This window comes from Neolamprologus brichardi, unplaced genomic scaffold (assembly GCF_056152115.1).
Source record: "Neolamprologus brichardi isolate AB-2024 unplaced genomic scaffold, ASM5615211v1 NODE_ptg000008l+_length_2720982_cov_1, whole genome shotgun sequence".
In the NCBI taxonomy this organism is placed as follows: domain Eukaryota; kingdom Metazoa; phylum Chordata; class Actinopteri; order Cichliformes; family Cichlidae; genus Neolamprologus; species Neolamprologus brichardi.
Window position 1 is genome coordinate 41,287 of NW_028270135.1, and position 26,226 is coordinate 67,512.

At 43.6% G+C, this 26,226-nt stretch overlaps 2 protein-coding genes and 1 pseudogene across 3 annotated transcripts in view; 2 read left to right on the forward strand and 1 right to left on the reverse strand.

Moving 5' to 3' along the window:
- Nucleotides 1-1,751: 1,751 nt before the first annotated feature.
- preb (prolactin regulatory element binding) lies at nucleotides 1,752-14,374 on the forward strand. 2 transcript variants are annotated; one of them, XM_087837153.1, is made up of 11 exons: nucleotides 1,752-2,139; nucleotides 3,747-3,847; nucleotides 4,796-4,956; nucleotides 5,237-5,432; nucleotides 5,573-5,823; nucleotides 8,695-8,775; nucleotides 11,096-11,223; nucleotides 11,731-11,904; nucleotides 13,567-13,639; nucleotides 13,718-13,877; nucleotides 13,923-14,374. In XM_087837153.1, exons 3-11 carry the CDS (start codon nucleotides 4,822-4,824, stop codon nucleotides 14,072-14,074), a joined length of 1,350 nt encoding a protein of 449 aa, XP_087693279.1. In that variant the 5' UTR covers nucleotides 1,752-2,139; nucleotides 3,747-3,847; nucleotides 4,796-4,821; the 3' UTR covers nucleotides 14,075-14,374. The 2 variants fall into 2 exon arrangements, with proteins under 2 accessions (XP_087693279.1, XP_087693280.1); XM_087837154.1 differs by having other exon boundaries at nucleotides 1,753-2,139; nucleotides 13,949-14,374.
- LOC148094760 (zinc finger protein 862-like) lies at nucleotides 5,836-8,421 on the forward strand (annotated as a pseudogene).
- Nucleotides 14,375-15,301: 927 nt separating the features above from the next.
- hace1 (HECT domain and ankyrin repeat containing E3 ubiquitin protein ligase 1) overlaps nucleotides 15,302-26,226 on the reverse strand; it is a 42,154-nt gene continuing 31,229 nt past the window's right edge. Inside the window, exons 16-24 of the mRNA XM_087837145.1 lie at nucleotides 22,879-22,976; nucleotides 22,700-22,787; nucleotides 21,755-21,904; nucleotides 18,975-19,171; nucleotides 18,617-18,748; nucleotides 17,200-17,298; nucleotides 17,004-17,074; nucleotides 16,798-16,911; nucleotides 15,302-16,581 (exon numbers count right to left, since the gene is read on the reverse strand). Coding sequence (XP_087693271.1) covers nucleotides 16,479-16,581; nucleotides 16,798-16,911; nucleotides 17,004-17,074; nucleotides 17,200-17,298; nucleotides 18,617-18,748; nucleotides 18,975-19,171; nucleotides 21,755-21,904; nucleotides 22,700-22,787; nucleotides 22,879-22,976 — 1,052 coding nt within the window. The 3' untranslated portion in view covers nucleotides 15,302-16,478. The remainder of the gene's footprint in view (nucleotides 16,582-16,797; nucleotides 16,912-17,003; nucleotides 17,075-17,199; nucleotides 17,299-18,616; nucleotides 18,749-18,974; nucleotides 19,172-21,754; nucleotides 21,905-22,699; nucleotides 22,788-22,878; nucleotides 22,977-26,226) is intronic.

Genomic DNA, 26,226 nt, shown 5'->3' on the forward strand with positions numbered 1-26,226 from the left:
ATATGAGCCCCTATGAGCAAACACTTTGGCGACAGTGGGAAGGAAAAACTCCCTTTTAACAGGAAGAAAGAACCAGGCTCAGGGAGGGGCGGGGCCATCTGCTGTGATTGGTTGGGGTGAGAGAAGGAAGACAGGATAAAGACATGCTGTGGAAGAGAGACAGAGGTTAATAACAGATATGATTCAATGCAGAGAGGTCTGTTAACACATAGTGAGTGAGAAAGGTGACTGGAAAGGAAAAACTCAATGCATCATGGGAATCCCCCGGCAGCCTACATCTATTGCAGCATAACTAAGGGAGGATTCAGGGTCACCTGGTCCAGCCCTAACTATATGCTTTAGCAAAAAGGAAAGTTTGAAGCCTAATCTTGAAAGTAGAGATAGTGTCTGTCTCCTGAATCCAAACTGGAAGCTGGTTCCACAGAAGAGGGGCCTGAAAACTGAAGGCTCTGCCTCCCATTCTACTTTTAAATACTCTAGGAACAACAAGTAGGCCTGCAGAGCGAGAGCGAAGTGCTCTAATAGGGTGATATGGTACTACAAGGTCATTAAGATAAGATGGGGCCTGATTATTTAAGACCTTGTATGTGAGGAGCAGGATTTTGAATTCTGGATTTAACAGGAAGCCAAAACAGGAGAAATCTGCTCTCTCTTTCTAGTCCCTGTCAGGACTCTTGCTGCAGCATTTTGGATTAACTGAAGGCTTTTCAGTGAGTTTTTAGGACTTCCTGATAATAATGAATTACAGTCGTCCAGCCTGGAAGTAATAAATGCATGAACTAGTTTTTCAGCGTCACTCTGAGACAGGATATTTCTAATTTTAGAGATGTTGCGCAAATGGAAGAAAGCAGTCTTACATATTTGTTTAATATGTGCGTTGAAGGACATGTCCTGGTCAAACATGACTCTATTATGTAGAGGTTTGATTCCCATTCATCGTATATTTGTTACTGCCCCCGTGGTGGTTTTATGAGGAACAATGGGGAAGAAGAAGGTTCCAGATTTGTACGGAGCCCCCTTGCCCTGGTGATCAAAAAGTATATTCCATGTTCTGTTCTGATTGGATTAGCCAACACAAGTACGGTGGCTCATAACAGACAAATGGTGCACAGTGATCATTTAACCAGAGGATCTACAATAACTTTAGTCAGAGATGGAGAAAGAGATAAAACAGACAGGAGAGGAAGAAGAGAAGAACTGCAAATTACATGTAATGTGTGTTGATAAATTATGTGTTTTCATCATGTGAAACATCCCGAAAAACAAACTAACTTGTGTTATTAAAATGTTGCATGAAAATCCAGGCCAGTTTTGTGCAGGATAAACAGATGAGCTGTGTGAACGTGTCTGCAGATGCTCAGACTGGCCCAGCTCATGGCATCTGGATCTGTTCACAGCAGCTTATTTTGATCTGCATACACACAGCTCTATAAATGCTGAGATAAGATCTTTCTCCACATTTGATCTTCATGTTCTGCCTCCTACATTTAATCTACTGCGGTCACGTTTGAATAATTAGATTTAAAACGAAATGTAAAATTAGGATTCAGCTTAATCTAAATGATGAGCATGGGCATTATAATAAAATGATACATTTTATATCAAATTTTATTCACTGTATGATGACAAGACGCTTCTGTCATGGTCAGCACTGGTCTTTATTTACCCGTTGCTATGTTGAATCGTAGTTTCGGGGCTCTGTTGATGATGCCTTTCTTTCCCTACACTCCGCAGAGTGACCCTGAGCGCTTCAGCGCGTCATCCCATTGAACCACGCTGAATTCACTCCGATCAGCTGTTGTGGAGCAGGAAGCTCGGAGTTGTTCACCTTAGAATTTATTTTTAAACTCAGTTTGTTGAACCTACTTCTTGGAATCAAGCCCCGGTCAACACACGACACCAGACGGTGGCGATGATGCACCGTTCGCTGTTTGCTAACCGCCATTCCTTCTTTTAAGAGAAAGAAGAAGAAAGCTTACCTCCTGGTTAGCTGCTGACGTGTATGTGCGCGGAAGTGTCCGTGGATATTTCTGCAGCTATCGTTTAGTTCTTTCCGCGACAGTTCAAAATGAAATCATTAGCTTGAGCTCGTACCTCGATGGTAAAATAAGAGCCGAGGATAGCGACGACTCAGCACAGGTAGGTGTCAAATTTAAATCACAGACCGGCTTGCCGGCAGAGCTAAAGTGCTAACTGTGGCAAATACAGCCGAATGGTGTACATTAGCAAACCGTAGCGGTTTAAATACACCATTAACGTGGTTCTGGTTCACCGTTTCCTTTAACCTCATGGTTTTTCATTCAGTCACTTACCCCTCAGCTGCTCTTTAAACCACAAAGTCCTGTGACAGACCGGCTGTGTAGCTTCTCAGCTATCCAGCTTACAGCAGTCTTAGAGCTTGAAAGGAAGCTAACTGCACTTTTCGACCGTTTGATCTCTCCTTCATTTCCCTTAAAACTGAACAAACGTCTTGGAGAAGGGACGAAACGTGTTCAAAAATCCGATTTACCTTCTTTTCAAGCTTATATACGGGACTCAGTAGCTTTCTCAGTCCGACACGCCAGCAAACACCATCAGCTGCTTCAAGAAACACGATTAGACATTAACCCAGAATCTCAATGAGCGCAGAAACTAGTAACACATGAAAGAAGAGGACATCAGCCATGCAGGTTTAATTCCAATGAATAGAGTGGCTTTTATCCATCCATCCATCCATCCATTCGCTTCCACTTATCCTTTTCAGGGTCGCGGGGGGCGCTGGAGCCTATCCCAGCTGTCATAGGGCGAGAGGCGGGGTACACCCTGGACAGGTCGCCAGTCTGTCGCAGGGCCAACACACAGGGACAGACAACCATTCGTGCTCACATTCACACCTAGTGGCAATTTGGATTATCCAATTAACCTATCCCCACAAGCTGCATGTCTTTGGACGGTGGGAGGAAGCCGGAGTACCCGGAGGGAACCCACGCAAACACGGGGAGAACATCAGGTCCACACAGAAAGACCTGATGTTGGAATTGAACTCAGGACCTTCTTGCTGTGCGGCAACAGTGCTAACCACCGTGCCACCGTGCTGCCTAGAGTGGCTTTTATATAGTACTTAATTTAATTAGCTTTAAGCATCTCATCTGCGTAAAATTCATGGCCTTTTAAAGTGGATGTGAAACACTACATATATTAAGTGTAATTTACACCTTAAACACAAACACACAAACCCAGTCAGGGCTTTAACACTGTCAGGGAAGTGAGAGTTAAGAGGAAAATAATGCTGCATATTCTCCTTGATTGTTTGGGATTTATCACAAACACAGAGTAAGCCTCGACGCCAGCTTGTCTGACAAACAGCCTCCACGTGTTAAATATGACATGTTTCAGAGCAGGGCTACAGTGTGTATATTAGGCTAATGCATGTAGTGTTTATGATAGGAACAAATCTCAATGTCTCAGGTGGGAAACTGGACAAACAGTGCTGATCACAGCTGTATTTACATAATAACATCATCCAGGGGTGAGAGGAAGCTGAAGCATCAGGAGAAACCCCACAGAGAGAACGTGCAGATTCTAACCAGCACAGTTACTCAGAATGAACATTCATGTGTGTGCACATGCTTCTGCTTCACGCTCAGCTTGACCTGTAATGATTTGTCTGTTCTGATGTTTTTCAGCTCGTTGGCTCTCGTGTTATAAAACCCTCACTCTTCTCATACTGTTGTGTTAATGTCTAAATGCTGTTTTTGCCTCCTCAGGGTAACACAAAGCGTTGCACAGCTGCACACAGGAAGGCACACAGCTGCTGCCCTCACCAGCAGCAACACACAGAACAACACTTTATGAGGACTTTCCAGAGGTTAGCAAGCTCCTGTTTAAACCTGCATTTTTTGCACTATATTGGATGACTTGAAAATAGTTATAATAACACAGCCAGAAGAAAGAGCACACTGGAGAAGCTTAAACTGATAATGGTTAGTCTTTTGCAGAAATATAACCTGCTCAAAAACATTAAGGGAACTCTTGATGATCATGGTAAACGTATAGTCGGTTTCACTTCTGACCTTCAACTCTGGTGCAAATAAAAGTGCAAACAGGTGTGCTGGTGAGGCAACAAAACAAAAGCGACACTAAATCTTTTTACCCACTAAAATGCTCGGCGTAGCGGACTGAAAGTAAGAATAGCTGCAGCATATGTGAGACAAAGGCAGAGATCTCGAGTCTGCAGCACTGTTCCTGAAATCGTCATTAAAACCTTGACTGGGAAAAGCCGGCCTTAGACTCAGGAGTGAAGACGGGCAAACTTGGTAGCTGCTGTTTGTTTTACAGTGAAATGATAAAACTCACAGCTCCAGTTTTATATCTGATACCTGCAGCAGACAGGGGCGAGTCTAAAGGGGGGCATGGGGTTTCACGGCTTTCTGAACATGTTTCAACTTGAAAGTGAAATAATATAAAATATTGCATTAATATTTAAACATTTGAAAATAAAAGCTTTCTTTTTCACAAGCCAGTAAACACGTACATGAGCCACTAACCTGAGGGTTGTAAGGTTGGACCCTGAATGATTGTTAATATGATTTCATGTCAACACCAGCAAACACCTGTTTCTAGCAGCTCCTCTTAACGGCAGCCAGAGTGAAGGTCATTATTTTATGCTGTAGTTTGGTTCATTAGATCATTTTGTTTGATTGGAAATTGAAGCTGCTGGACTAGACGTGACTAAGATGTAGCTCTGTACAGCTCTGTAGCTCCAGCAGAGGGAGGACAGACGACGTCACAGATAAACTCACTCTGTTTTCCACAGGTGTCTTGGCAGTTTTGTGAGGAACAATGGGGAAGAAGAAGGTTCCAGACTTGTACAGAGCCCCCTTCCCCTTGTACTCGGTGAAAGTGGACCCTGACACAGGGCTGGTGATCATAGCAGGAGGAGGGGGGGCCTCCAAGACGGGCATAAAGAACGCTGTGGTCAGTACTGAAGATGGTGTTGTTGCTCCAGTGCAGTCGCTGTAGTGTTGCTGTGTCATTGTCCTGATGAGGCTCATTTATGTGATTTAATAATGATACCAGGAGGATCACAGACAGCATGCTACGGCAGTTTCTTCTGTTCACTTTTCTTCTTGTATTTCTGGAAACAAACTGTAACAAAAACACTGTTGTGAGTGTTTGGTGAGAGTATCCTGATACATGTGTACACTGAGTTTGTATCCAGAGTACAACAGCAGCAGACTGATGTTTGTGTTTACAGCACTTCCTGGATCTGCAGCTCGTTGGGGAATGCCAGCACAGTGCCAGTCTCCTTCACTCCCATGATACTGACACGCGTGCTACCATGAACATGGCTGTAGGTAAAGGTGTGATTGCTGCAGGACAGGACGGGAGCTGCTGTCTGATGCAGTTTAAACAGTGCACGCAGAAACAAGGCAAAGATGCTAATAAAGATGGTGAGGCATACTGCTACATACTGCTACAAGCTAAATATGCTAAAATTTCCCAAACAGTAGCTTCAGCACTGAGCATGAAGAAAAGGGTTTTATAGTCTGAACACCTTCTGTTCAAATAACAAGTGTCCTCTGTGCTGCAGGGAAGAGCAAGCAGCAGGGGAATGCCAGGCTACGAGCTGGGAAAGGAGACAAGTGTGGACAGGATGGAGTTACACCATCTGGAAACACGTCAGATATGAAGGACGAGACGACTCACATCTCTGTGACCGCTTTAGCTGAGGTGCAGTCAGACCTGAACCCTCAGGATCCGCTTCAGAAAGTCGTCAGGTTCAGTCCCGACCAGAGCCTGCTGCTAACTGGAGGCACCGACGGGCACGTCAGAGTCTGGGAGGTAAGACTCAGTCATTTCACCCACAGCTGTTGAACATACAGTTAGCTCCGCATAGACAGAGACGATGTTTCCTTCTGATGTTGGTTCTGTGCATCAATGAAGAACACTTTCAGCCTTCATGCAGTGTGTGGAACTAAACGATTGCTTTCTTTCAAAAACACAATCCTGTCACTGCAGGGGCTCAAAAGTAATAAACTAATAAATAAAGTATTGATTTCAGGGCTCGCAAAATCGCTAGTCCGACGTCCCGGGGCTTTTTTCAGTCGGGTTACTGAAATCTATCTCAGCCCTGCCTGTCGGCTGTCACAGGAAGGAAGAATATGTCAGTGCTTTTGCAAATGCAGCTGGGTAATTGTGTCATTAGCATCGATCTGTCAAAATGTGACGTATTGAAATCACGTTTGACTTTGCGCTTGTTTGTTGCTTTCACTTTCATTTTGTGATGCACAAACTGTATAAAGAGCAGCAGTACTGCCTGGTGAGTGAAAAGCCGACCACAACGCCGAAAACACAACGCCAAATCAGACTACGAGGCAAAAAGAAAGTGAAGCTTTTTTGGTCTCATGGACAAAAGAATTTCTGTGGCTGGGACATGACGAGTGAAATAACATCATGTTCTGCTGGGTGTCGTGAGTTTCCCTCCATTTCTGAGTCAACAAGCGCCTTTGTTACTGGGACCAGTCATTTTAGGAAAGACCCCATCAGAACCCATGACAAACCTCTGCATCACAAGAAATGCATTATTGCAAAAAACATACTAAAAATAAACCGAGCACAACAAGAAGTCCTGAAGAAGCTGCATGAGAACAGCGTACGATGTTGCAGAGTGAACGACCACTGGCACAATTTAGCCGTCTTTGCAAACTTCAGAAAGCAAACGGCCTCGATCTTGGTTCCACTCGCCTCAGTGACCGTGCATGCAGAGAGTTTATTGGAGCAGCAGCACAAACTTCAAGAGACCAGATTGAAAAGGAAATTAAGAAAGCAGGTTTGTATCCATTCTTGCAGATGGCAGCACAGACACTGGTGTAACAGGACAGGAGCTGGTTCATGTCAGGTATGTGAGGGATGATGGTGACACACATGATCAAACTTCAGCCAGTCAAGAGTGCAAATGCTGCAGGTGTTTTAGAGGCTTTTGATGAAGCAGCGAACACCACTGGTGTCAGAGAAGATGCGTGGAAGGAGAAAGTAGTTTGTGCAAATGTTGATGGTGAGGAAACAGGAGTAGCTGGGAAACAGAGGATCCCCCACATCATAACAATCCACTGTGTGGCACACAACCTGGAGCTCGCTGTGCTGTGACTGCCTGGTGAGATTTGAAGATACACTGAAAACCATCTTTAAGATGTACTACTGTTCCCCAAAGAAGCGAAGAGAGCTGACAGAAATAAGAGCTGCTAATGAGAAGCTGGCACATTTCAGTGGCCTGAAGAGCACACGGGGGCTCCCAAGCCGGCGGAGATGACTGAAGGCTGTGGGAAAAATTACACTGTTGTTCATATGGAGAACATGGCAGAAGGAAGTGATGTCAAAGCCGAGGATGCAGCCGAGGCTGAGGGTGGTGCAGGAGATGAAGACTGAGAAATTTGTTGGCTTCCTGCATTTCATGTTGGACTACAGCACCATCTTATCCAAGTGCTGTACGGATTTTCAGCACGATAACCTAAACATCACACATCAGAGCACCACACCACGCTTACTCAGCCTGACAACAAAAGCAGGAGAAGATCAGAAAACCTTGGACACAAAGTTCACAGGAACCAGGATGGTGGCATGTGCTGCTGTGGAACTCAGCTAACAAAAAGTGCTAGCAGAGGTGAGGGCACAGACAGAGACACCTTGGGTGCAGAGATTCAGAAGATTATTGACAGCACAGTCAAGTACATGGACAACAGATCTAAAAATCTGCGTGGAAAAGCCTCTCTCTAGTTTCAAGGTTTTGACCCTTCCACTCTTCCCTACCCCAGAGAAGAGCTCTGAATTATGGGGATGAAGAGGTGGATTATCCTGTCACACATTTTGCCTGTTTGCTAGATGAGAAAATTCCACAAGAATGGATCTAAAAATGTGGCTTGCAGAACGCCGGGGTTGCAACGTAGATTGGTTGTACAGAGATCTCCTCCCTGAGAATCCACCTCTCTCATATCTTGTTGCAGTTTAAGGATGGCTTGTTTCACCTGCACTGAGAGCTCCTTTGACCACATGATGTCTGTTCACAGCAAAATCTTCCAAATGCAAGCACGACTCCTCAAATCAACTCCGGGTCTTTTATCTGCTTGATAATGACAGAACGAAGGAACTGCCCACACCTGCCCATGAAATGGCCTTCGTCAGTTAAAAAGAAGATGACACATGTTGAGGAGCTGAAACTCCTAAAACCTTCATCCAGTTTGAATGTGGAAAACCTCAAATGACACTATGTCCATATTCATAATGTAACTGTAACTGGAATGTTTCAGTAAGCAGGTAAAATAAGTATTAATCACATCTGCAATTTTCTAAGTACATATATTTCTAAAGGTGTTGCTACAGATGTTGGTAACAGCCCGTCCATGCAAAGAAATCAGGCATAGCTCTAAATTATGTTTAATAATGAGAAAGACACAGAAAACATGAAGAACGGCATGAAAGCAGCTGAAATCTATCAGTCATCAGAAAGCAATCATGTAGTGCACGTCTCGTTGTTGTTGGCAACAGTGGTTACTGAAGGTAAACATGAGCACTGGGGTGATGAAAGAACGTGATTTCACTATAAACCATAATAATAATTTATTGTTTTTGAGCTCAATATTTAGAGGAGTGAGATGTTATATGTATTCGTCCTGCAGTGGAAGAATAAATGTCTTCACCTGGTATGTCCTGTTTCAGTTTCCTTCCCTGAAGAAAAAGTTTGACTTCAAAGCACATGAAGGAGAGATCGAAGACTTGGATATAAGTCCTGGGAACAAGGTCAGTGTCAATGTTTAATAACACGATTTGCACCACAAGCTACTTGATCAGGTAAACCTGTTCATCTGCTCACTAATGCAAATGTCTTATCAGCCAATCACATGGCAGCACGCCAGTTTAGTTTTGTTTATATAGCACCAAATCACAACAACAGTTGTATCAAATCACTGTAAAGTATGTAAAGTACCCTACAATAATACAATAATACACAGAAAACCACAACAGTCATGAGCCTCGATGAGCAGGAGGAAAAACTCCTTTTTAACAGGAAAAAAAGAGCCAGAGATTAATAATGACTAATAATTGAATGCAGAGTGAGTCTAAGGGTGAGTGAAGAAGAAACTCAATGCATCATGGGAATCCCCCGGCAGCCTACGTCTATTGCAGCATAACTAAGGGAGGATTCAGGGTCACCTGGTCCAGCCCTAACTATATGCTTTAGCAAAAAGGAAAGTTTGAAGCCTAATCTTAAAAGTAGAGATAGTGTCTGTCTCCTGAATCCAAACTGGAAGCTGGTTCCACAGAAGAGGGGCCTGAAAACTGAAGGCTCTGCCTCCCATTCTACTTTTAAATACTCTAGGAACAACAAGTAGGCCTGCAGAGCGGGAGCGAAGTGCTCTAATAGGGTGATATGGTACTACAAGGTCATTAAGATAAGATGGGGCCTGATTATTTAAGACCTTGTATGTGAGGAGCAGGATTTTGAATTCTGGATTTAACAGGAAGCCAAAACAGGAGAAATCTGCTCTCTCTTTCTAGTCCCTGTCAGTACTCTTGCTGCAGCATTTTGGATTAGCTGAAGGCTTTTCAGGGAGTTTTTTGGACATCCTGATAATAATGAATTGCAGTAGTCCAGCCTGGAAGTAATAAATGCATGAACTAGTTTTTCAGCGTCACTCTGAGACAGGATATTTCTAATTTTAGAGATGTTGCGCAAATGGAAGAACGCAGTCTTACATATTTGTTTAATATGTGCGTTGAAGGACATATCCTGGTCAAAAATGACTCCAAGGTTCCTCACAGTGTTACTGGAGGCCAAGGATGTTTGATATAAAGGAAGGTTGGAGATTGGCCTATAATTAGCTAAGACTGCTGGGTCTAGAGATGCTTTTTGAGTAAAGGTTTAACTGCAGCCACCTTGAAGGCCTGTGGTACAAAGCCGATTATTAGAGATAGGTTGATCATATATAAGATCGAAGAATTAATCAATGGCAGGACTTCTTTGAGCAGTTTTGTAGGAATGGGGTCTAAAAGACACGTTGATGGTTTGGAGGAAGTAATTATTGAAGTTAACTCAGAAAGATCGATTGGAGAAAAAGAGTCTAACTTAACATCAATGGTACTAAGAACAGCTGTAGATAATATTACATCTGTGGGATGATTATTGGTAATTTTTTCTCTAATGATAAAAATTTTATTTGTGAAGAAGTTCATGAAGTCATCACTAGTTAACGTTAAAGGGATGGTTGGCTCAAAAGAGCTCTGACTTTTTGTCAGCCTGGCTACAGTGCTGAAGAGAAACCTGGGGTTGTTCTTATTTTCTTCAATCAGTGATGAGTAGTAAGCTGTTCTGGCTTTACCAGACTGCTTTTTTTTATTAAATAAAAGCAAAGAAGTAAAATTATTAATAAGATAATGAACCTTTGTAGCGTTCAGGTAGCTGCTCAGCAAATTGAGGTCTTTGGTTAAGATGAGCTGCTAAAGAAATGTGATTTTGAGCGTGGCTGTTGATGTCAGGACTTGAAAATAGAAATTGCTGATTTACTGGGATTTTCCTGCTCAACGATCTGTCATTAGAGAAAAAGAGAAAATATCTGATGAAGGCAGCTCACTGTATGGTTGAACGTTTGAGTAGACGGTCTACATTTCTACAATTGCTGTTACCAAAATCGGACAACAGAACTCTGAAAAATCATCTAATTTGAAAGTAACGTTTTCTACATCTGAGTGCTTTTTGTCTAACACACACACACACAGTAACACTTTAAAGTGATACTTTAATAAGCCAACTGGAAAAGCCAGCGATCACAAACCAGACTTTCCAGTCACAGGCATGGCCTCGTGACCTCATGACCTCCTTAGTCACTAGAGTTCTACAAACGTCAGTCCCATTTTTGCCTCATGGATGTGCAGCTGACAGATACACAGCATCTGTGTGCTGTGATGACAATGTAGATGTTTCAAGCACCTTGTTGAGTCTGTGCCATGAAGAATTAAGGCAGCTGTGGATGCATGAAGGGCTTCAGGCTCAGCATGGTGTAACTAAGCAGCCAGTTAGTGTAGATGGTCCATCAGTAACCTTCTGTCTGTTGTCATATAGCATCTGGTGACTGTCGGTCGGGACTTTGCCTGCAGCGTATGGAGCGGCAACCAGTTGTCTATGAGTCTTAAATGGCACGAAACCGTGTCTCACATAGATGAGAAGACCTATCGATATTTGGCTTGCAGGTAAAACCAAATCTAATCAAAGAGCATCTTAGTGTTTCATACAGTACGGTGCACCAGAAAGCTTTCACGCTTCACTTGTTCCACGTGTTGTTACAGCCTTGTTCCACAACATTAACACGATATCTCACAATGATAGAGAAAGTAATTTGTTACACTACTTGTTACATTGAGATCTGAAACGCTGTGCGCTGCTGCTCCCCATCTAACCTGTCGGAGCTTCACTGCGTGTGTCAGGCTTGTAGATTTAGCCAGAGGTGCTGCACAGCAAAGTACTGAGCAGGCTGTGCTTATGTACCAGTGTTCATTTATTTAATCAACTTGCAAAGCTTCAAGCAAACTTTTTCATTTTGTGGAGTTTAGTTTGAAAGTGTAAAATAAATGAATCCATCCATAAGACTGAGAGATGAAAAAATGTGGAACAAGTGAAGTGATGTGAATTTCTGCGGTGCGCTGTGCAGACGTCTGTCAGTAACAACGACTGCATGATTGTCTGTTCGCCTGTTTCAGGTTTGGAAAGGTTGAAGACCAGAAAGATGCCCTGAGACTTTACACCGTGCAGATCCCCCATAAACGAGACAGAAAACCTCCCCCGTGCTACCTCACCAAGTGGGACGGCAGGAGCTTATTGGCCATGCTGACGGCTCCCTGCGGCGCCGAGGTCATCTCCAGTCTGGCTGTCAGGTAACCGCTTCAGAAATGCTGACATGCAGATGGGCTGCTGTGTTTGTTGAGATGTGCTATCAAAAGCCGTCACATGGTGTTTCTGATTTCAGACAATCAGATTTAGTGCGACCTAAGCTCTACTCCCACAGAGGCTGATTATCTGCTTTAATGTTGTTACGTCCTCACTGCTGCGACTCTGAAGACTGTCGCTCCTCTGAACAAGTCCTGGCTCTAACTCACAAATGCACGAGTAAATAATCAGTAAGCTGGAGAGGAAATGTCTTCTCACTAATTTAGAGCATTTTCATTTAGCCTGCAGAGAGCGTGAAGATGAGAGTAGCTCCAGCTTCTTCCAGCACTGTATCCATGTCGAGGCTCTGCTGACTGTTCCTTTTTAACCTTGAATAGTAACGACTTCATCAATAACGTCGTAACCATTAGACTTCTTACTGTATGCAGCTACTGATATTTATTATTTAGACTCTTTGTCTCTGATTTTCTGAGTTTACTTGCAGAACTTTTAACCTTCATGTTCATTTACCTCGTTCCTACAAGGCTGCTCAACGACATCCTGCCATTAGCTCATTCTTCCATCTTAAATGTAATCACTCTTTATTAACGAGCATTTATGAGTTGTATTCTCTTCGTCCGCATGGTTATTTGTTGCTTTCTGCTCCATTTGCCCGAACTGAACTTGGTAAAAGAGCTTTTGTCCATTTAGCACCGTCGGCTTGGAACAAACTGCACAACGACGGGAAAATGACTGAATTCATTTCATTAAGTGCTTTTAAATCTAAACTACGAATCCTTGAGGCCAAGTCCATAACATGCAACTGTTTCAGTTAGATTGATTGTCATTTTAACTGATTTTTTTATTTATATTTGAATTTTATTTTATTTTATTTGTATTCTTTCACTTATTGTTGCATGTGTGTTGTTGCTGCTGCCTGTCTTGGTCAGGTCTCCCTTGAAAAATAGGTTTTTAATCTCAATGGGATCTTCCTGGTTAAATAAAGGTTAATAAATTAATTATGTATGCATGTACATTTAGGATGGCAATAATTAAGCTATTACTCAAAAAGCATCTCTAGACCCAGCAGTCTTAGCTAATTATAGGCCAACCTTTTGGGATCTTAATATTCTACATATTTACTAACCTCTGGTTGGGGGATGGACACGGTACCTGTGGGTTCAGGCAACAAGGATGCTGGCTCTGTTGGTTTATGTGATGGTGACTCTTGTTCGAACACGTCCTATAGTCTAAGGAGCTTGGAAAGAAAAGTGTCTGGACTTCTTTAAGTTGCTTGAAGACGTTTCACCTCTCAAGCAACTTAAAGAAGTCCAGACGCTTTTCTTTCCAAGCTCCTTCGACCACGATGACCTGGAGCTGAGAACCTTCAGACAACACGTCCTATAGATGTTTACATTTGGATAGTGTGGAGGCTCCATCACTGCACTGCTCTAGCCTCAGCTGTCTTTTAGACGTCCCCTTTACTCATTTTCATCTCTGAACTAAGACGGCGACCACAACAATGCTACAGTCAGGTCTTCAGTCAGCAACCATTAGCTAAGCTCATCTTTCACCAAACTGATGAGTGTTTCTCTGAAAGCACGTTTGTGTAGCATATTTAGTTTGGAAAGGGAAGTGGGACTTGAAGCTGTTTGCTTTCTTCCTCGTAGTGACTCTGGAACGTTTCTTGGCCTTGGAACGGTGACGGGATCCGTAGCGATCTACATCGCGTTCTCCCTGCAGGTGACACGCTGCACTTACAGATGCATGAATCCAACAAGCAGCCATGTTTTTAACTTATAACGTGGTGTTTGTATGCAGAGGCTGTATTATGTACATGAATCACACGGCATCGTGGTGACAGACCTGGCCTTCCTGCCTCACTCCGTGAAAGGCAAGAACATCAAGGGGAGCAATGAAACGGCCCTGCTGAGCGTCGCTGTGGACAGTCGCTGCCAACTACACCGTGTTGCCAGAAGAAGTAAGTCCTGCATCATCATTTATTAAATATGTCTTATAATCTCAGAGCCTCATTTCCTGTGTTCTCTCCAGGATACTTCCCTGTTTGGCTGGTGTTGTTCTTCTGTGGCGTGCTGGTGGTGGGCGTCGTTCTCCTCCTACAGCACCTCTTCCCAGGGTTTATTTAAGTCGTACATGTTGCCACGAATGAGCATTTAATCATCTCTCTGCATCGGCGGGCCTGAGTTCAGCCTTCACGTGTCCCATCACGGCACCGTTACTGAACCAAACCTGGACACAGTTGAAGGTTTATCATCGTTTAAAAGCCGGGATTTTATTGGACTGTTTTGTGAGGACGTCTTTTATTAAAAAACGTTCACAGTGAATGATCCACTGACTTTGAGTAAAAACAAATGTTATCCCCTGGTTGGCAGCAGAGACATGAATGATGACAGAAGCTGCTCGTTGGTTAAACATGTTTTTGTCTGGATTCAGCTCAATAAATAAAAATGAATCAAACTGAAACGATGTTTTTATTGGACGTCTGAATGCAGACGTTTCCTGTGCGAGCTTGTGTCGTGTTGCTAGAAGAATCGCAAGTCTGTCTTTATGAACACCTGAACAGGTTCTTCAGCCTGAGGACAAAAATAAGAGTTAAAAAACAACCTGATTCCATTTGGTTAAGTAAAAGAATAAAAACCAATGAAGTATCAGTTTCCTTTGAACAGTCACTGTTGGGAAGCACAATCTGAACAGTAGAAAGTTGCTGTTGAACTCACTCATCCAACAGGTAAATGTCTCAGACAAACGTTTGATTGTTGGCTCTTAACTTAAAAGTGTTGTTTCTTGAGGCGACTGTTTGGTGACTAAAACGACCACATGCACATAAAGGTTATTTTAATTTATAAAGACACTGGCTGTAAACAGCTGGCCTGAGACACAACAGACCAACAGGACTAATCATCAGTGACAGTAAGTCTTCATCAATAAAATGCAAACTTCTCGTCAAAGAGCTCGTGCTCTTGTTGCATTAAGCAGTAGCTTTATTTCAATGATCTTAATATTTTTTCTGCTATCAGCTGATGTTTGGAAGCTTCAATCCTGCAGAAATATTTGTACTTATCCTCAGCATGATGTATATTTATCTTAATTTATGATTAAAAACCAGCTTCTATTGGTTCTTGGCTTTAAAAAATAAAACCAGTCACCTATTTAAAAAAATGCTAATGGTTGATATGTCCTACCTCTCGAGCTCCAGTAGGCGGCGCTAATGTGACGGTGCAGGTCCTGGTAGAGGAGCTGCTAACACGAACATGTTTATGATTTAAACAGGAGCTGTTGGTCTAAACTGATGACAGTGCAGAGCTCATGTCGTGGACATTTACACCTGTCCAGGCAAACAACCTGCAGGTAACCCCGCCCCTTTAAAAATAAAAAGTACAAATGTTTGCCTCTGCTGCTTAACAGCAGCATGTCCGAGTGTTATTAGATAAAATCTCAAAGACAAATATCAGCAAAAATATCAACACACACCAGTATCACCAGTATCTGTATAAAAACACATTTCAGGCGTGGAATTGAAAAATATGACAGATTAAATGATCTCTACATTATTTATACGCTCCCTTTACAAACAGGAAAAATACAGCGAGCTGAGACATTAATGGCACGATGCCCATCGCAGTGTTGTCTCAATAACAAACTGAAAAAGAGTCCTGCTTTCAAAACATGGATCCTGTTCATCATCATCATCATCATCATCATCATCATCAGCGGGAGAAACGTTTCATCCAGCTGACTTTGGTTTCAGCTTTCAGGGAGGAGCCTAAAAGAAGGTTTACATGACAAAATCTCATTGATTACAGTTTTAGCGTTGCCATGACAACGTAGGACACATCTGTGAAAGGAGGAGGAGCCTGTAAGAGGACCTGGAGTCAGACGTTCACACCTGAAGTCTGCATGTTTACAGACTCGTTCCATGTTTCAAACTTTATGTTTCGTTGCTCAGGTTGTGTTTCTGATACTTTGTGCAGTTGGCTGCTGTGTTGGATTATTGAGTCATCTAAGAAATCAAACGATTACGACTATTTTTGGTCATTTAATTATAAAATCAAAGGTATCAAAAAGCGTTCACTGTTATTGTCCCAGGTATCAAACAGTTACACAACACTGGCCCAGAGAAGAACGAGTAAACGATGAAGGCCTGAGACACAAAAACAAAATGTGATCCATATATTGTACCGTTCATGTGATAATGTTTGTGATGCACTTTGATATATAATCTCAACACAAAATGTGTGTTTCCAGTAGAAAATATCTTCTAAATAACGTTTTAATCCTAAATAAATATCTGCATGAAAAACGTCCATTTAAATACATGATTTGCATAAATCACCTAAAAATGAAACTCGGGGTGCTGGTTTAGCTCAGTGGGATGAGGAGGCGCTTCTCCCTCTGCATTCCTGTCAGTCTCTGCTGGGTCTCCAATGAAAGCTGAAAATGAAATCCTGGCACAGGCGTGAAGGGAGATCTGGATCCGTTTAAGGATTTTCCTGTTTATCCAGCAAAAGAAGCAGCTGACTGCAAAAGGGTCGTCTGTGGAGGAGGCTGCAGACGCTTCAGCTCAGGCCATGGTGTAGCCGTAGCTCCCACAGTGCAGAGCCACCAGCAGGCGGTCCCTCAGGACCTCCTTGCTTGGGTATTCTGGAAGTTTCAGCATGTTGATACTGTGGAGGAGGTAAAGGCGCCGTGACCAACACAGCAGGGGAACAGCTCTTTACCAACACAACTGCAGCTTTATTAATCACCTGTATGCTTGGTTTGAAACTTTCTAAGAAAGAAATGATTTGATGTACTTTTTCCCTGTATTTACTATATTTATATGTAATTTCTCTCTATTGGAAAATGATAGCAGGACGGGAAAAAGAGATGTTTCTAATTACCAGGTACTCGAGGTAGGCAGCAGGTTGGAGGTGTACGGGACTGCAGCAATAGTGAATTTCTGTAAACCGCTCCCACCCATCAGGTAGGCGAATCCTCCATGAGGAACCCTGGAACTGGACGAGGATCATATTAGCACCATTCACTTTAAAAGGCATTTACATGTTTCTATATTAAAAAAAACGTAGAAGGAATCAAGCTGACAAACCTTCCCGTGACAAACTGAAGCAGGAGAACCCTCTCCTCCTGGGTCAGGCCCGTCACCACGTCCCAGAACCACTAGTGGGGAGGAAAGCTCATTAGCTGGCAGCTAAAGGACATCCTCATATTACTGACAATGACGACAATTGACTCAGGTCTTGTGTTCAAGGATTTGGTTCTTGTGTGGTAGCAGAGGGGCCCACCTGGATGACTGGCTCCTGAGTGTCATATCCACTGGTGTACTCAGTGTTCCTACACCAGTCCTGCACATCAATCTCGGGCATCCCTGATAGTAGGAGCTCCTGTATGTGTGCACGTACACGCAGCGATGCAGCGACGTGCACACAGAGAGAAAAGAAAAGATACTGAGACAAACAACGGGAAAGCACAGAGCTCCTCCCACAGTTCAATGGTTGGTTGAGCAATACACTCACACATGCTCACTACGGCTGCTACGATTAGTCGACTATCAAAATCGTCGACGACTGATTTACTAGTCGACGCGTCGTTTGAAGCTTTGTAAGATCACAAAAGACGCAGGAATAAGTAGCAGGATTTAAGAGTGTAATAACGGACTGAAACAGAAGATGGCAGCACTGCATGTACAAGGATGCCAGCTGCCGTTAAACCCCGAAGAAGAAGAAGCTGTGTCCCAGAATTCATAGCGCAGCCCAGCTCAGTTTACAACAATGGCGGCAGCTAGTTAGTTTTAATATTACTCTTATTATTCTTTCTGGGTCACAAAATAAACATTTAACATATTTTCAGGCGAGAATGTAGCTGTGTAAACCTCAAATATCTGCTCAGTTTATCAAGACACCACATATTTTCAAAAGCGCTCCGACGTTTTCGGAGACGTCTGTTAGCCACTAGCTCGATAGCTAGCCGGGGGCTAGGCTCACTAGAGCCGTGAGAACACCGGACTCCCGGCTAATCGCTTTCAAACCCACCGCCGTCTTTCGCTACTCAGGTTAAACATGATATATAAGTCACTTAGATAACTTAAAAATGTTATTGTTTGGCTTTTTTCAGTATTTTATTTGTTCCTGAGTAAATCGGTTTGGCTGAGATTAAAGTTATAGTTTTTACACAGCTGAATAAACGTCAAGCAGACAGCTGATTATCAGAAGTGTGAGATGCTCGAGAATTTACTCCGGTGTCCTGTTATATTTTAGATAGCAAGGAGTTTATTAAACTTCACCGAAACAATCTGCAAATTTCATTAAAATGTAATAAACTATCATCTTGTCTTTATTTTTAGTTAGCACATACCTTAAACACTTAAAGCTGTAAGCTAATGATAGTTATATAAGAGCAGATGCTGCTGGTGCAATAAGCTGTACGTTTTACGTACAATGGATGATGATCTGATTAGTCGACTATCAAAATAATTGTTTGTGGCAGCGCTAATACTCACACACTGCAGTGTGACTATGGCCATTTTACCAAACCCAAAGATCAAAAAGTGTACCTCCACACAGGAAGGCTCCAGCTGGATGGTGGATTTAATGCTGTTAAACCAAGCAGCCTAAAACCTCGTGGTGTTGAGGTCTGAATGTGGAGCCAGTAAGGAAAGAACAAGGATAAAACTAATAGAGAAACTTGAGGAGGAGGACTAACCAGTTCATATTCGTCAAAGAGCTGAATGAGCGAGGCGGGGATGAAGGTGTGGAATCCCTGCAGGAATGCATTTATCTGAGGCTGGATGGCTCGAGTCATCCTCAGCTCTGTCACGAGCTGCACGTACTCGGCCTAACAGAAGAGGCACACAAAGACACCAAACCTGAAGAGATGCCGACTGACAGAAAAGACAGAGTTTATACATACATGTCATTTTAGCACTCTGCTTTAGGCAACAGGAAACACTGAGGCACATATAGCTGACAGACAGTGTTACACTTCATCCCTTCACCAACCAAACAAGTTCCTGAGTTCCACTGACACTGCGACACGTCAGACTGTATTTGTGGTGACTGACCTTGTTGTCCTGGGTGACCAGGATGCTGGTCCCTCCAGGTTTTAGTGGCACTTCCTCCATCGCGCCGAACACATCAGTCTCTACTGAGAAGGTGAGCTCCAGGCCCAGATCGCTGATGTCATTGTCCAAGATCCACTGCAGATTCTTAGCATACTCTGGATCGATAGATGACACGTCCTGGTAATTCACAGGGATCCCTGTGAAACGCACAAGACGTCACGACACAACGTAACACTAGAAACAAAAACACTGGATCCAAGGAGGTAATATAATCTGACATTTAAAAAAAGTCATATTACACTATAAAATATGGGGAATTTGGACGCCATGCAAACACCTCATCCTCATTGTGCTCCTCATCCTGCTGAAAGAGGGCCCAACAATCAGGGTGTGCATGGTCTGCACCAGTGGTTGTGTAGACGGTACATCGCCTGAGGCATCACGCTGCCTCTGCTGGCTTGCCGTTTTCCCATAGTGCATTCTGACACCAGATGTTCCCTCAGGTGGGCGACGTAAAAGAAAACACGATTCATCGGATTAAGCCACTTTCTTCCATTGCTCCAGTTATGATGCTCATGTGGCCATTATTAGCATTTTTAGCAGGAGACACGGCTCAGCAGGAACAACCCTGACTGGTCTGCAGCCATGCAGCCCCATGTGCAACACAAAGTGATTCACTGTGTATTCTGACACCTAACAGTACCTTATTTGTTGGATCGGAGCCTACAGGCATCACTCCCCACACGAATCAGTGTGCCTTGTCTGCCCATGGCCTTGCACTGGTTCTTTTGCCCGATGTTTCACTATAGGAATGACCTTGGCATGATCAGCTCCAGTGACATCGTGTGTCCATGACAGATCTGTCGAGATGTGGTCAGGGCTCCGCCCCATCATTCTAGCATGGCCAACCAGACGTGTTAGCTGGACTGTGCTTAATACGTCCTCAAAAGAAATGAACTGATAGTTACATTCTGTAGAACAGCAATCACATCGAAAGCTGTTCCAGCAGTTTCCTGGTTTTAGTTAGCAGCATACCCAACGTTTGTGTTGGGCTAATGCATTATGGCAAGCCTTTTTAGTGTCTAGCTAGCATCAGCTTGTTAGTAGGCCACAAACCATGCTAGTGTCACACCACATTAGATGGTTAGTCGATTCTAGGGTTTGGCTAGCATTAGATTTGTCACTACCCGATCCGTACCGGAAACCCGATCCGTACCGGAAACCCGATCCGTACCGGAAACCCGATCCGTACCGGAAACCCGATCCGTACCACGTATGTGCAAATCTTACGTCTCTTCTGAGCTGGCTAGTAGAACTCAGCTAACGTGTCATGACATGTTGATTCTCACAGCAACTAGCTCGGCCCTAACCCCAGCTGCTAGTGCTTGCTACAAACAAGCAACCCTGGTGTAGCTTAGTTTCACCCCTTTCTGTTACCATGACTACAGCTCCTACCCACGCTGGTCAGAACTGAAGGCCAAAGAGGCGTCATCCCACCCGTCCATTATGTGGTGCCCCCATTTAGAGCAGGGACACTCACCTGTGTACATTTGTAATGGCACTAAACAGGCTTCTCTGGCGGAGCCTCAAGGCTGCCCCCACTGTGCTGAGATGCCAGAGAAGGTCTTGGAATGGAGGTTGAGAGTAGCAGGGACTAACTGCTACTGCTGCAAGTGATACGCGTCATCTACGAGCCACCACGAGCTGGGAAGACATGATTGAGAAAGATCCCCCCCACTCTTCTAACATTTGAGGTCCTCCTGGATCAAAACATGGCTGAGCTGGGTGGCAAGGACACAGAGAGTGATGCCAACTCCAACCTCATCAACCTAGGGAACATGGAGGAGGACTCCACGTTCCCTGCAGGGCAGTGCAGATCACCAAATGGGGCAGAAGTTGCACCCCCAGTAGACACCAACTTGTCTGAAGTTGAATACCTGGTTGCTGAGCTAGTTATCCCATGGCCAGCGGCCTAAGATATTTAAAGAGGAAAACACAACCTGTGTGGTGGCAAGAGCCTTCCACCAGCAAAGAAGCTTCTACCAGCACTCCCAGTTGGCATGAAAGAAACGAGGCACTTCTGTTCAACCCATTTTAAGAGCAAGCTTCTGACCCAGGGGTGCTGGGTCACAAGCTGGAGATCCAAGAGATGGGTGAGCTCCAGTTGACCAAACCCAGGGCGGCAAGGCAATCTCAGCTTCTAACATATCTCTGCTCAGGAAGACAGATCGCCTCAACACATTCTTCCTATCAAAGGATGCACAGGTATATATGTAAGGATACGCGAGTTTGGTGTGGAATAACTTGACTGGTCTACACAGGCCAATCCACAGAGTCCTGACCTCGACCCGACAGAACAGCTTTGGGATACGTCGGAGACTGTGAGCCAGGCCTGCTCGTCTAACATCTGTGTGTGACCTTACAAATATGCTTCTGGATCAAAAATTCCCATAAACCTCATGGAAAGCCTTCCCGAGAGTTGAAGCTGTTATAAGTGCAAAGAGTGAACCGACTGTATGTGAAATCCTATGGATTACAAATGGGATGCCACTCAGGTTCATATGCATGTTAAGGCAGATGAGCTAATATTTTTGTCAATACATTAAATTAAAGGGACATTAAACTGTTTCTGGATATTATCACTTACAGTCTAATTTTTCCACAGATCCTGGAGAAACATTGAAGGGACTTTCTCATCAGTCTGGTGTTTGGTGCAAAAGTAAATGTGTTTATTACTTAAAGGTAGGTAACATCAGGTATTAGCAACCAAAGCTTCTTACCGAGTATGTGTTTGTAGAACGAGCGTGTGAAGTAGATGTTGACCAGCTGCCGGTGGTACAGAGCGAGACCCAGAATCTGACCTGCGAATCGAAAGTAGTTCAGATGGTCGGGGTTCACTGATGAGTTGCTGTTGGGTTGAAACGTTGTACCTGTGGATCATAGACACAATTTGTGATAAACAGGTGTGTGTGTGTAAGTACACTTTGTTTGTTTCAGCGTCTTAGAGTGACTCATCCTGAGACACCTGCGTCTGCTGGTGGAGCCTGGCTGGACTCCCTGCAGTTTGCTTATCAACCCGTATCGGTGTGGAGGATCCCACCATCTACCTGCTGGACCAGGCTTATTCTCACCTGGACATTGTTGGGAGCACTGTGAGGGTCATGTTCTTTGACTTCTCTAGTGCGTTTAACATGATCAGACCATCACTGCTGGGGAATAAGCTCACAGAAACCCAGGTGGATGCCCCACTGGTAGGTTGGATCACGGACTATTTAACAAGTCGACCATAGCATGTTCGGCTGAAGGGCTGCCACTCCTGAGCAGCACGGGGGCGCCGCAGGGGACGGTCCTATCACCCTTCCTCTTCACCCTCTACACGTCTGACTTCAGGTACAAGTTCTTCTTATCTAATCTGATCTCTCTGGCATTTATTCTCTCCTCTCTCTTTAACACAGTGCTCTTGCACAACATGACTTTCATGACTTAATGCATTTTGTAGATTAACTTGGGAAGCAGTCGTGCATTTTCCTCTCACAAATTTGTAAATTATGATTCTACAGAGGCAGCCGTCATTGAGCTAGGATTGGGGAGCCATGCTAGTGCGACTAAACACGTCAGTACAAAATGATCTTAATAGCAAGCAGTGGTCACACAAACATGGCATGAGCTCATTCTGTGGATCACTCTGTACACCTGAACTGATTTAAAGGAAAAATGTCACATACCATCAGCTGACTGAGTGAACAGCGCGTAGTCTGGGTTGATGATCTCATTGGATAGAATGTCAAACCACTCCCGAACTACACCTTGGCCCTGAAACACACACACACAGTACTCTGCGTCTTTAATACAAACTACAATACTACTGTTTATACTGTTAACAGCTGAACTGCAGACAACTCACCATACCCTCCTCGCCATGGAAACGAACAGCAATGCCTTGTTTGAGTTTTTCATTGGTGGACTTTGAAACCATCTCACAGCTACTCCTAAATATGGAATCTGATGGTGATATGGGGAAATACAATTTATATTTTGTAGAACAAACGTTTTCATACAGATCTTCGGTTATATGACGGTTGAATGTTATTTATGACCAAGGGTCTTCTTGTCATTTCCCATTCAGGTGGTGCACATTTTGGACCAGTTTGTTCGACCAATGGTATTTTGAACCTTCAATGGCCCAACTGCTTTGGGCAGACCTGCTGTATGTTTCCACGTTTGTTTCTGTGTTAGGACACTAGTAGACAGAGTTTATTAGATACTTTGTTACCTTTTATCATGTTACTTTAGGTTTTACACCATACAACACCTTCAACTTATAACTAGTGCCATGTGGATAAAGTTACATTGTAACCTTGTTACAACACCTTCAACTTATAACTAGTGCCATGTGGATAAAGTTACATTGTAACCTTGTTTCTTTGAGTGAAGAGATTAACTCTTAATTTCATAAGAATGCAACTGATGATCCCACTGCTAGTCAGGGCATATGGATACCTTTTTAACACACGGTGGCCTACCCAGTCACGCCCCACAGCTTACCTATAAAGCACTGGTGCTGGCATTAAACCACAGGTAGTTTGATTACAATGTGTCTCAGAGCACAGCTTGAGACTTGAGACTGTATCTCAAGATTTTCCAGATATTACATTTCCAGATGTAATGGCATATGCCACAGGTAACTATAGCGAATAGCAGGTAGCATTGTATAGCTACAAGGTGTTCGTGCCTTTGGTTGAGTGAGCCCAAGCTCAAAAAAAGATGGAACAGGTCCACCCAAATCACACGCAAAGAGGCCGACATCAATCTGAGACCAGATCTGCTCAACCACCTGAGAACTCTCCTGAGTGAACCGCCTCTCAACATGATGTCTTTTGCTACACTTGGTGGCCTTGGTACATATGCTTCCCCGAGAAAGCAGAAAAGGGATCAATCCCACAGCCACAGTTTGGTTGGAGAAGAGAACCTAGTCAACAACTGCCCTACTGGGCTGATTGGTGGAAGCTGGCTGGCCAAACCTGGGGAATGGTCAAGAGTACAAAGGTCATTTGGAGGACTTCTGAGTCTTACTAGTGTGTCCTTGTGTTCTTTATTGTCAAAGAATGTGTCACATATATGAAAAGCCTCCATCTGGGGTCAGGCACTTCAACCAGGTGCTGGTTGAGGCCCTGGAGGATTCTACCTGTGGTCTCCTGAATTCTATTTGGCAAAGCAGGGACCATCCCAACCCTGCTGCAATAATAGAGTCTGAACCAAAAATAGCTCAAGGCTCTACTGGCAGCATAAGTGTTCAAAGTCATCCTGCACCTGACAAGACTTGAGACTGGTAGAGGGACGTAATGGCTACCACAACAGGTGTCAGTTTTCCAGTATGTGTACATGTGTGTATTTGTGTTTTTATGGACTGGTGAAACATCATCAGTCACACCCCAGGTATGACTCCAATTCAAAATACTCATGTCATGGCCTCTGTATGTCATGTTTCAAGAAATATATTTATAGAGCTCTCATTTTTCAGGCTAGAGGGGAGAGAGCAGAAGCTGCTAATGATGCATCATGAAAGGACATTTCTTTCTATATTAGGAAACTATCAAAGATCATATCCATAAGTTTTGATGTGTCTCACATGTTTGGGGAAATGTACAATACGTCTGCATACTGTAAGAAATTCTGCTTTTTCTGCTAATATGAAAATGGGTCTGTCGGGTAGATAATTTTTTGTGACAATAGTGGAGTACAAGGTACTCTTAAACATGTGCAAACATGCATATTGTGCACACATGCATATTGTGCACACATATAGTACACGTGTATTTGATAGATATTGTATTTTCTTTAGTTAAGTTTATGTAAGTTAAGACTCAGTGAACTCATTGCAACCTTCTTGGTCCAAGAGTCTTTGTGAAAATACTTGATTGTTTAGTTAACGGGATAAACTGCTTCAGATACAAAGAGGGAAGCCAGGACAGTTAAAGACTAGGGATGGGTATTGATAAGATTTTCACGATTCCGATTCCATTTTTGATTCTGTTTAACGATCTGATTCTTTATCGATTCTTTTTAAAAAATGGGAACACTAAGGTCGATTAGGTTAGAACTTCTGCCCTGGGGCAGACTGACAGAAGTGAGGCTGCCATATTGCACCATCGGCCCCTCTGGCTAACACCAGTAGGCGGTAGGTGAAGTGTCTTGCCCAAGGACACAACGACCAGGACAGAGAGACCGGGGATCGAACCGGCGACCTTCCGGTTACAGATACGCTTCCCAACCTCCTGAGCCATGGTCGCCCCAATAAGGGAATCGTTTGCAAAAATGGCAAACAATTCCAAGGAATTGAAACAGTGGGAACCGGTTCTCAACAAGAACCGGTTTTCGATACCCATCCCTATTAAAGACTCTGATCTCTTAACCTTTGATCTATGTTTCCATGTTCTTTCACGATCCTCAACATCCTCCGGTAGCTCAAAAGGCATAAAAAGGTTTAGCAAAAGGAGTTAAAGTTAAAGCAGCACACGCAAAGGTGGCTTTCTCTGAGAAAACAATAGACACCAAAATACAAAGAGAGGAACAGTTAGAAGCACTACAACAAGGTAAAGGAAAGGAAGCGGCCTTGGCTGAGGCTGCTGCTTTGGAGGCAGCCTTTGAAGAGGATGATGCACCCATCAAATCTAAAGCGTGTTGTAGGCAGTTTGACCTCAAAGTTGATGTCACAGAGATATGGGTGAACAGTCACTTGGGTGGCTGTGGCTCAGGTGGTAAAGCAGATCAGCTACCGATTGGAAATTCTGGTGGGTCGATCCTTGGCTTCCCCAGTCTGCATGTCAAGTATCCTTGGGCAAGATACTAACTCTAAGTTGCCTTCCGATGCGTTCATCGGAGTGTGAATGTGTGTGAATGTAGATTAGATTGCACTTGTGTTTAGAAGTGCTTGTTTGAGTGGGTGTAAATGGGTGAATGAGGCATGTTGTATACAGCACTTTGAGTACTCCGGGAGAGTAGAAAAGCGCTATATAAGAATCAGCCCATTTACCATTTAAAAGATTCAATTCAATTTAGTTTAATTCATATAAGGCCAAATCACAACAGCAGTTACCTCAAGGCACTTTATACTGTTGGGTAAAGACCCTATAATAATAATAGAGAGAAAATCCCAACAATCAAACGACTCCCTTTGAGCAGGTTCATGGCAACAGTGGGAAAGAAAAACTCCCTTTTCCTGATGTCTGACACTTCTCAAAGCGCAGTTCAA

What these genes read in the sequence shown, in the direction of transcription:
- preb (XM_087837153.1), top strand. Translation starts at nt 4,822, where the DNA reads ATGGGGAAGAAGAAGGTTCCAGACTTGTACAGAGCCCCCTTCCCCTTG. An exon ending in CGGGCATAAAGAACGCTGTG is followed by an intron (nt 4,957 to 5,236) that starts GTCAGTACTGAA and finishes TTGTGTTTACAG; the next exon opens with CACTTCCTGGATCTGCAGCT. An exon ending in GGCACGTCAGAGTCTGGGAG is followed by an intron (nt 5,824 to 8,694) that starts GTAAGACTCAGT and finishes GTCCTGTTTCAG; the next exon opens with TTTCCTTCCCTGAAGAAAAA.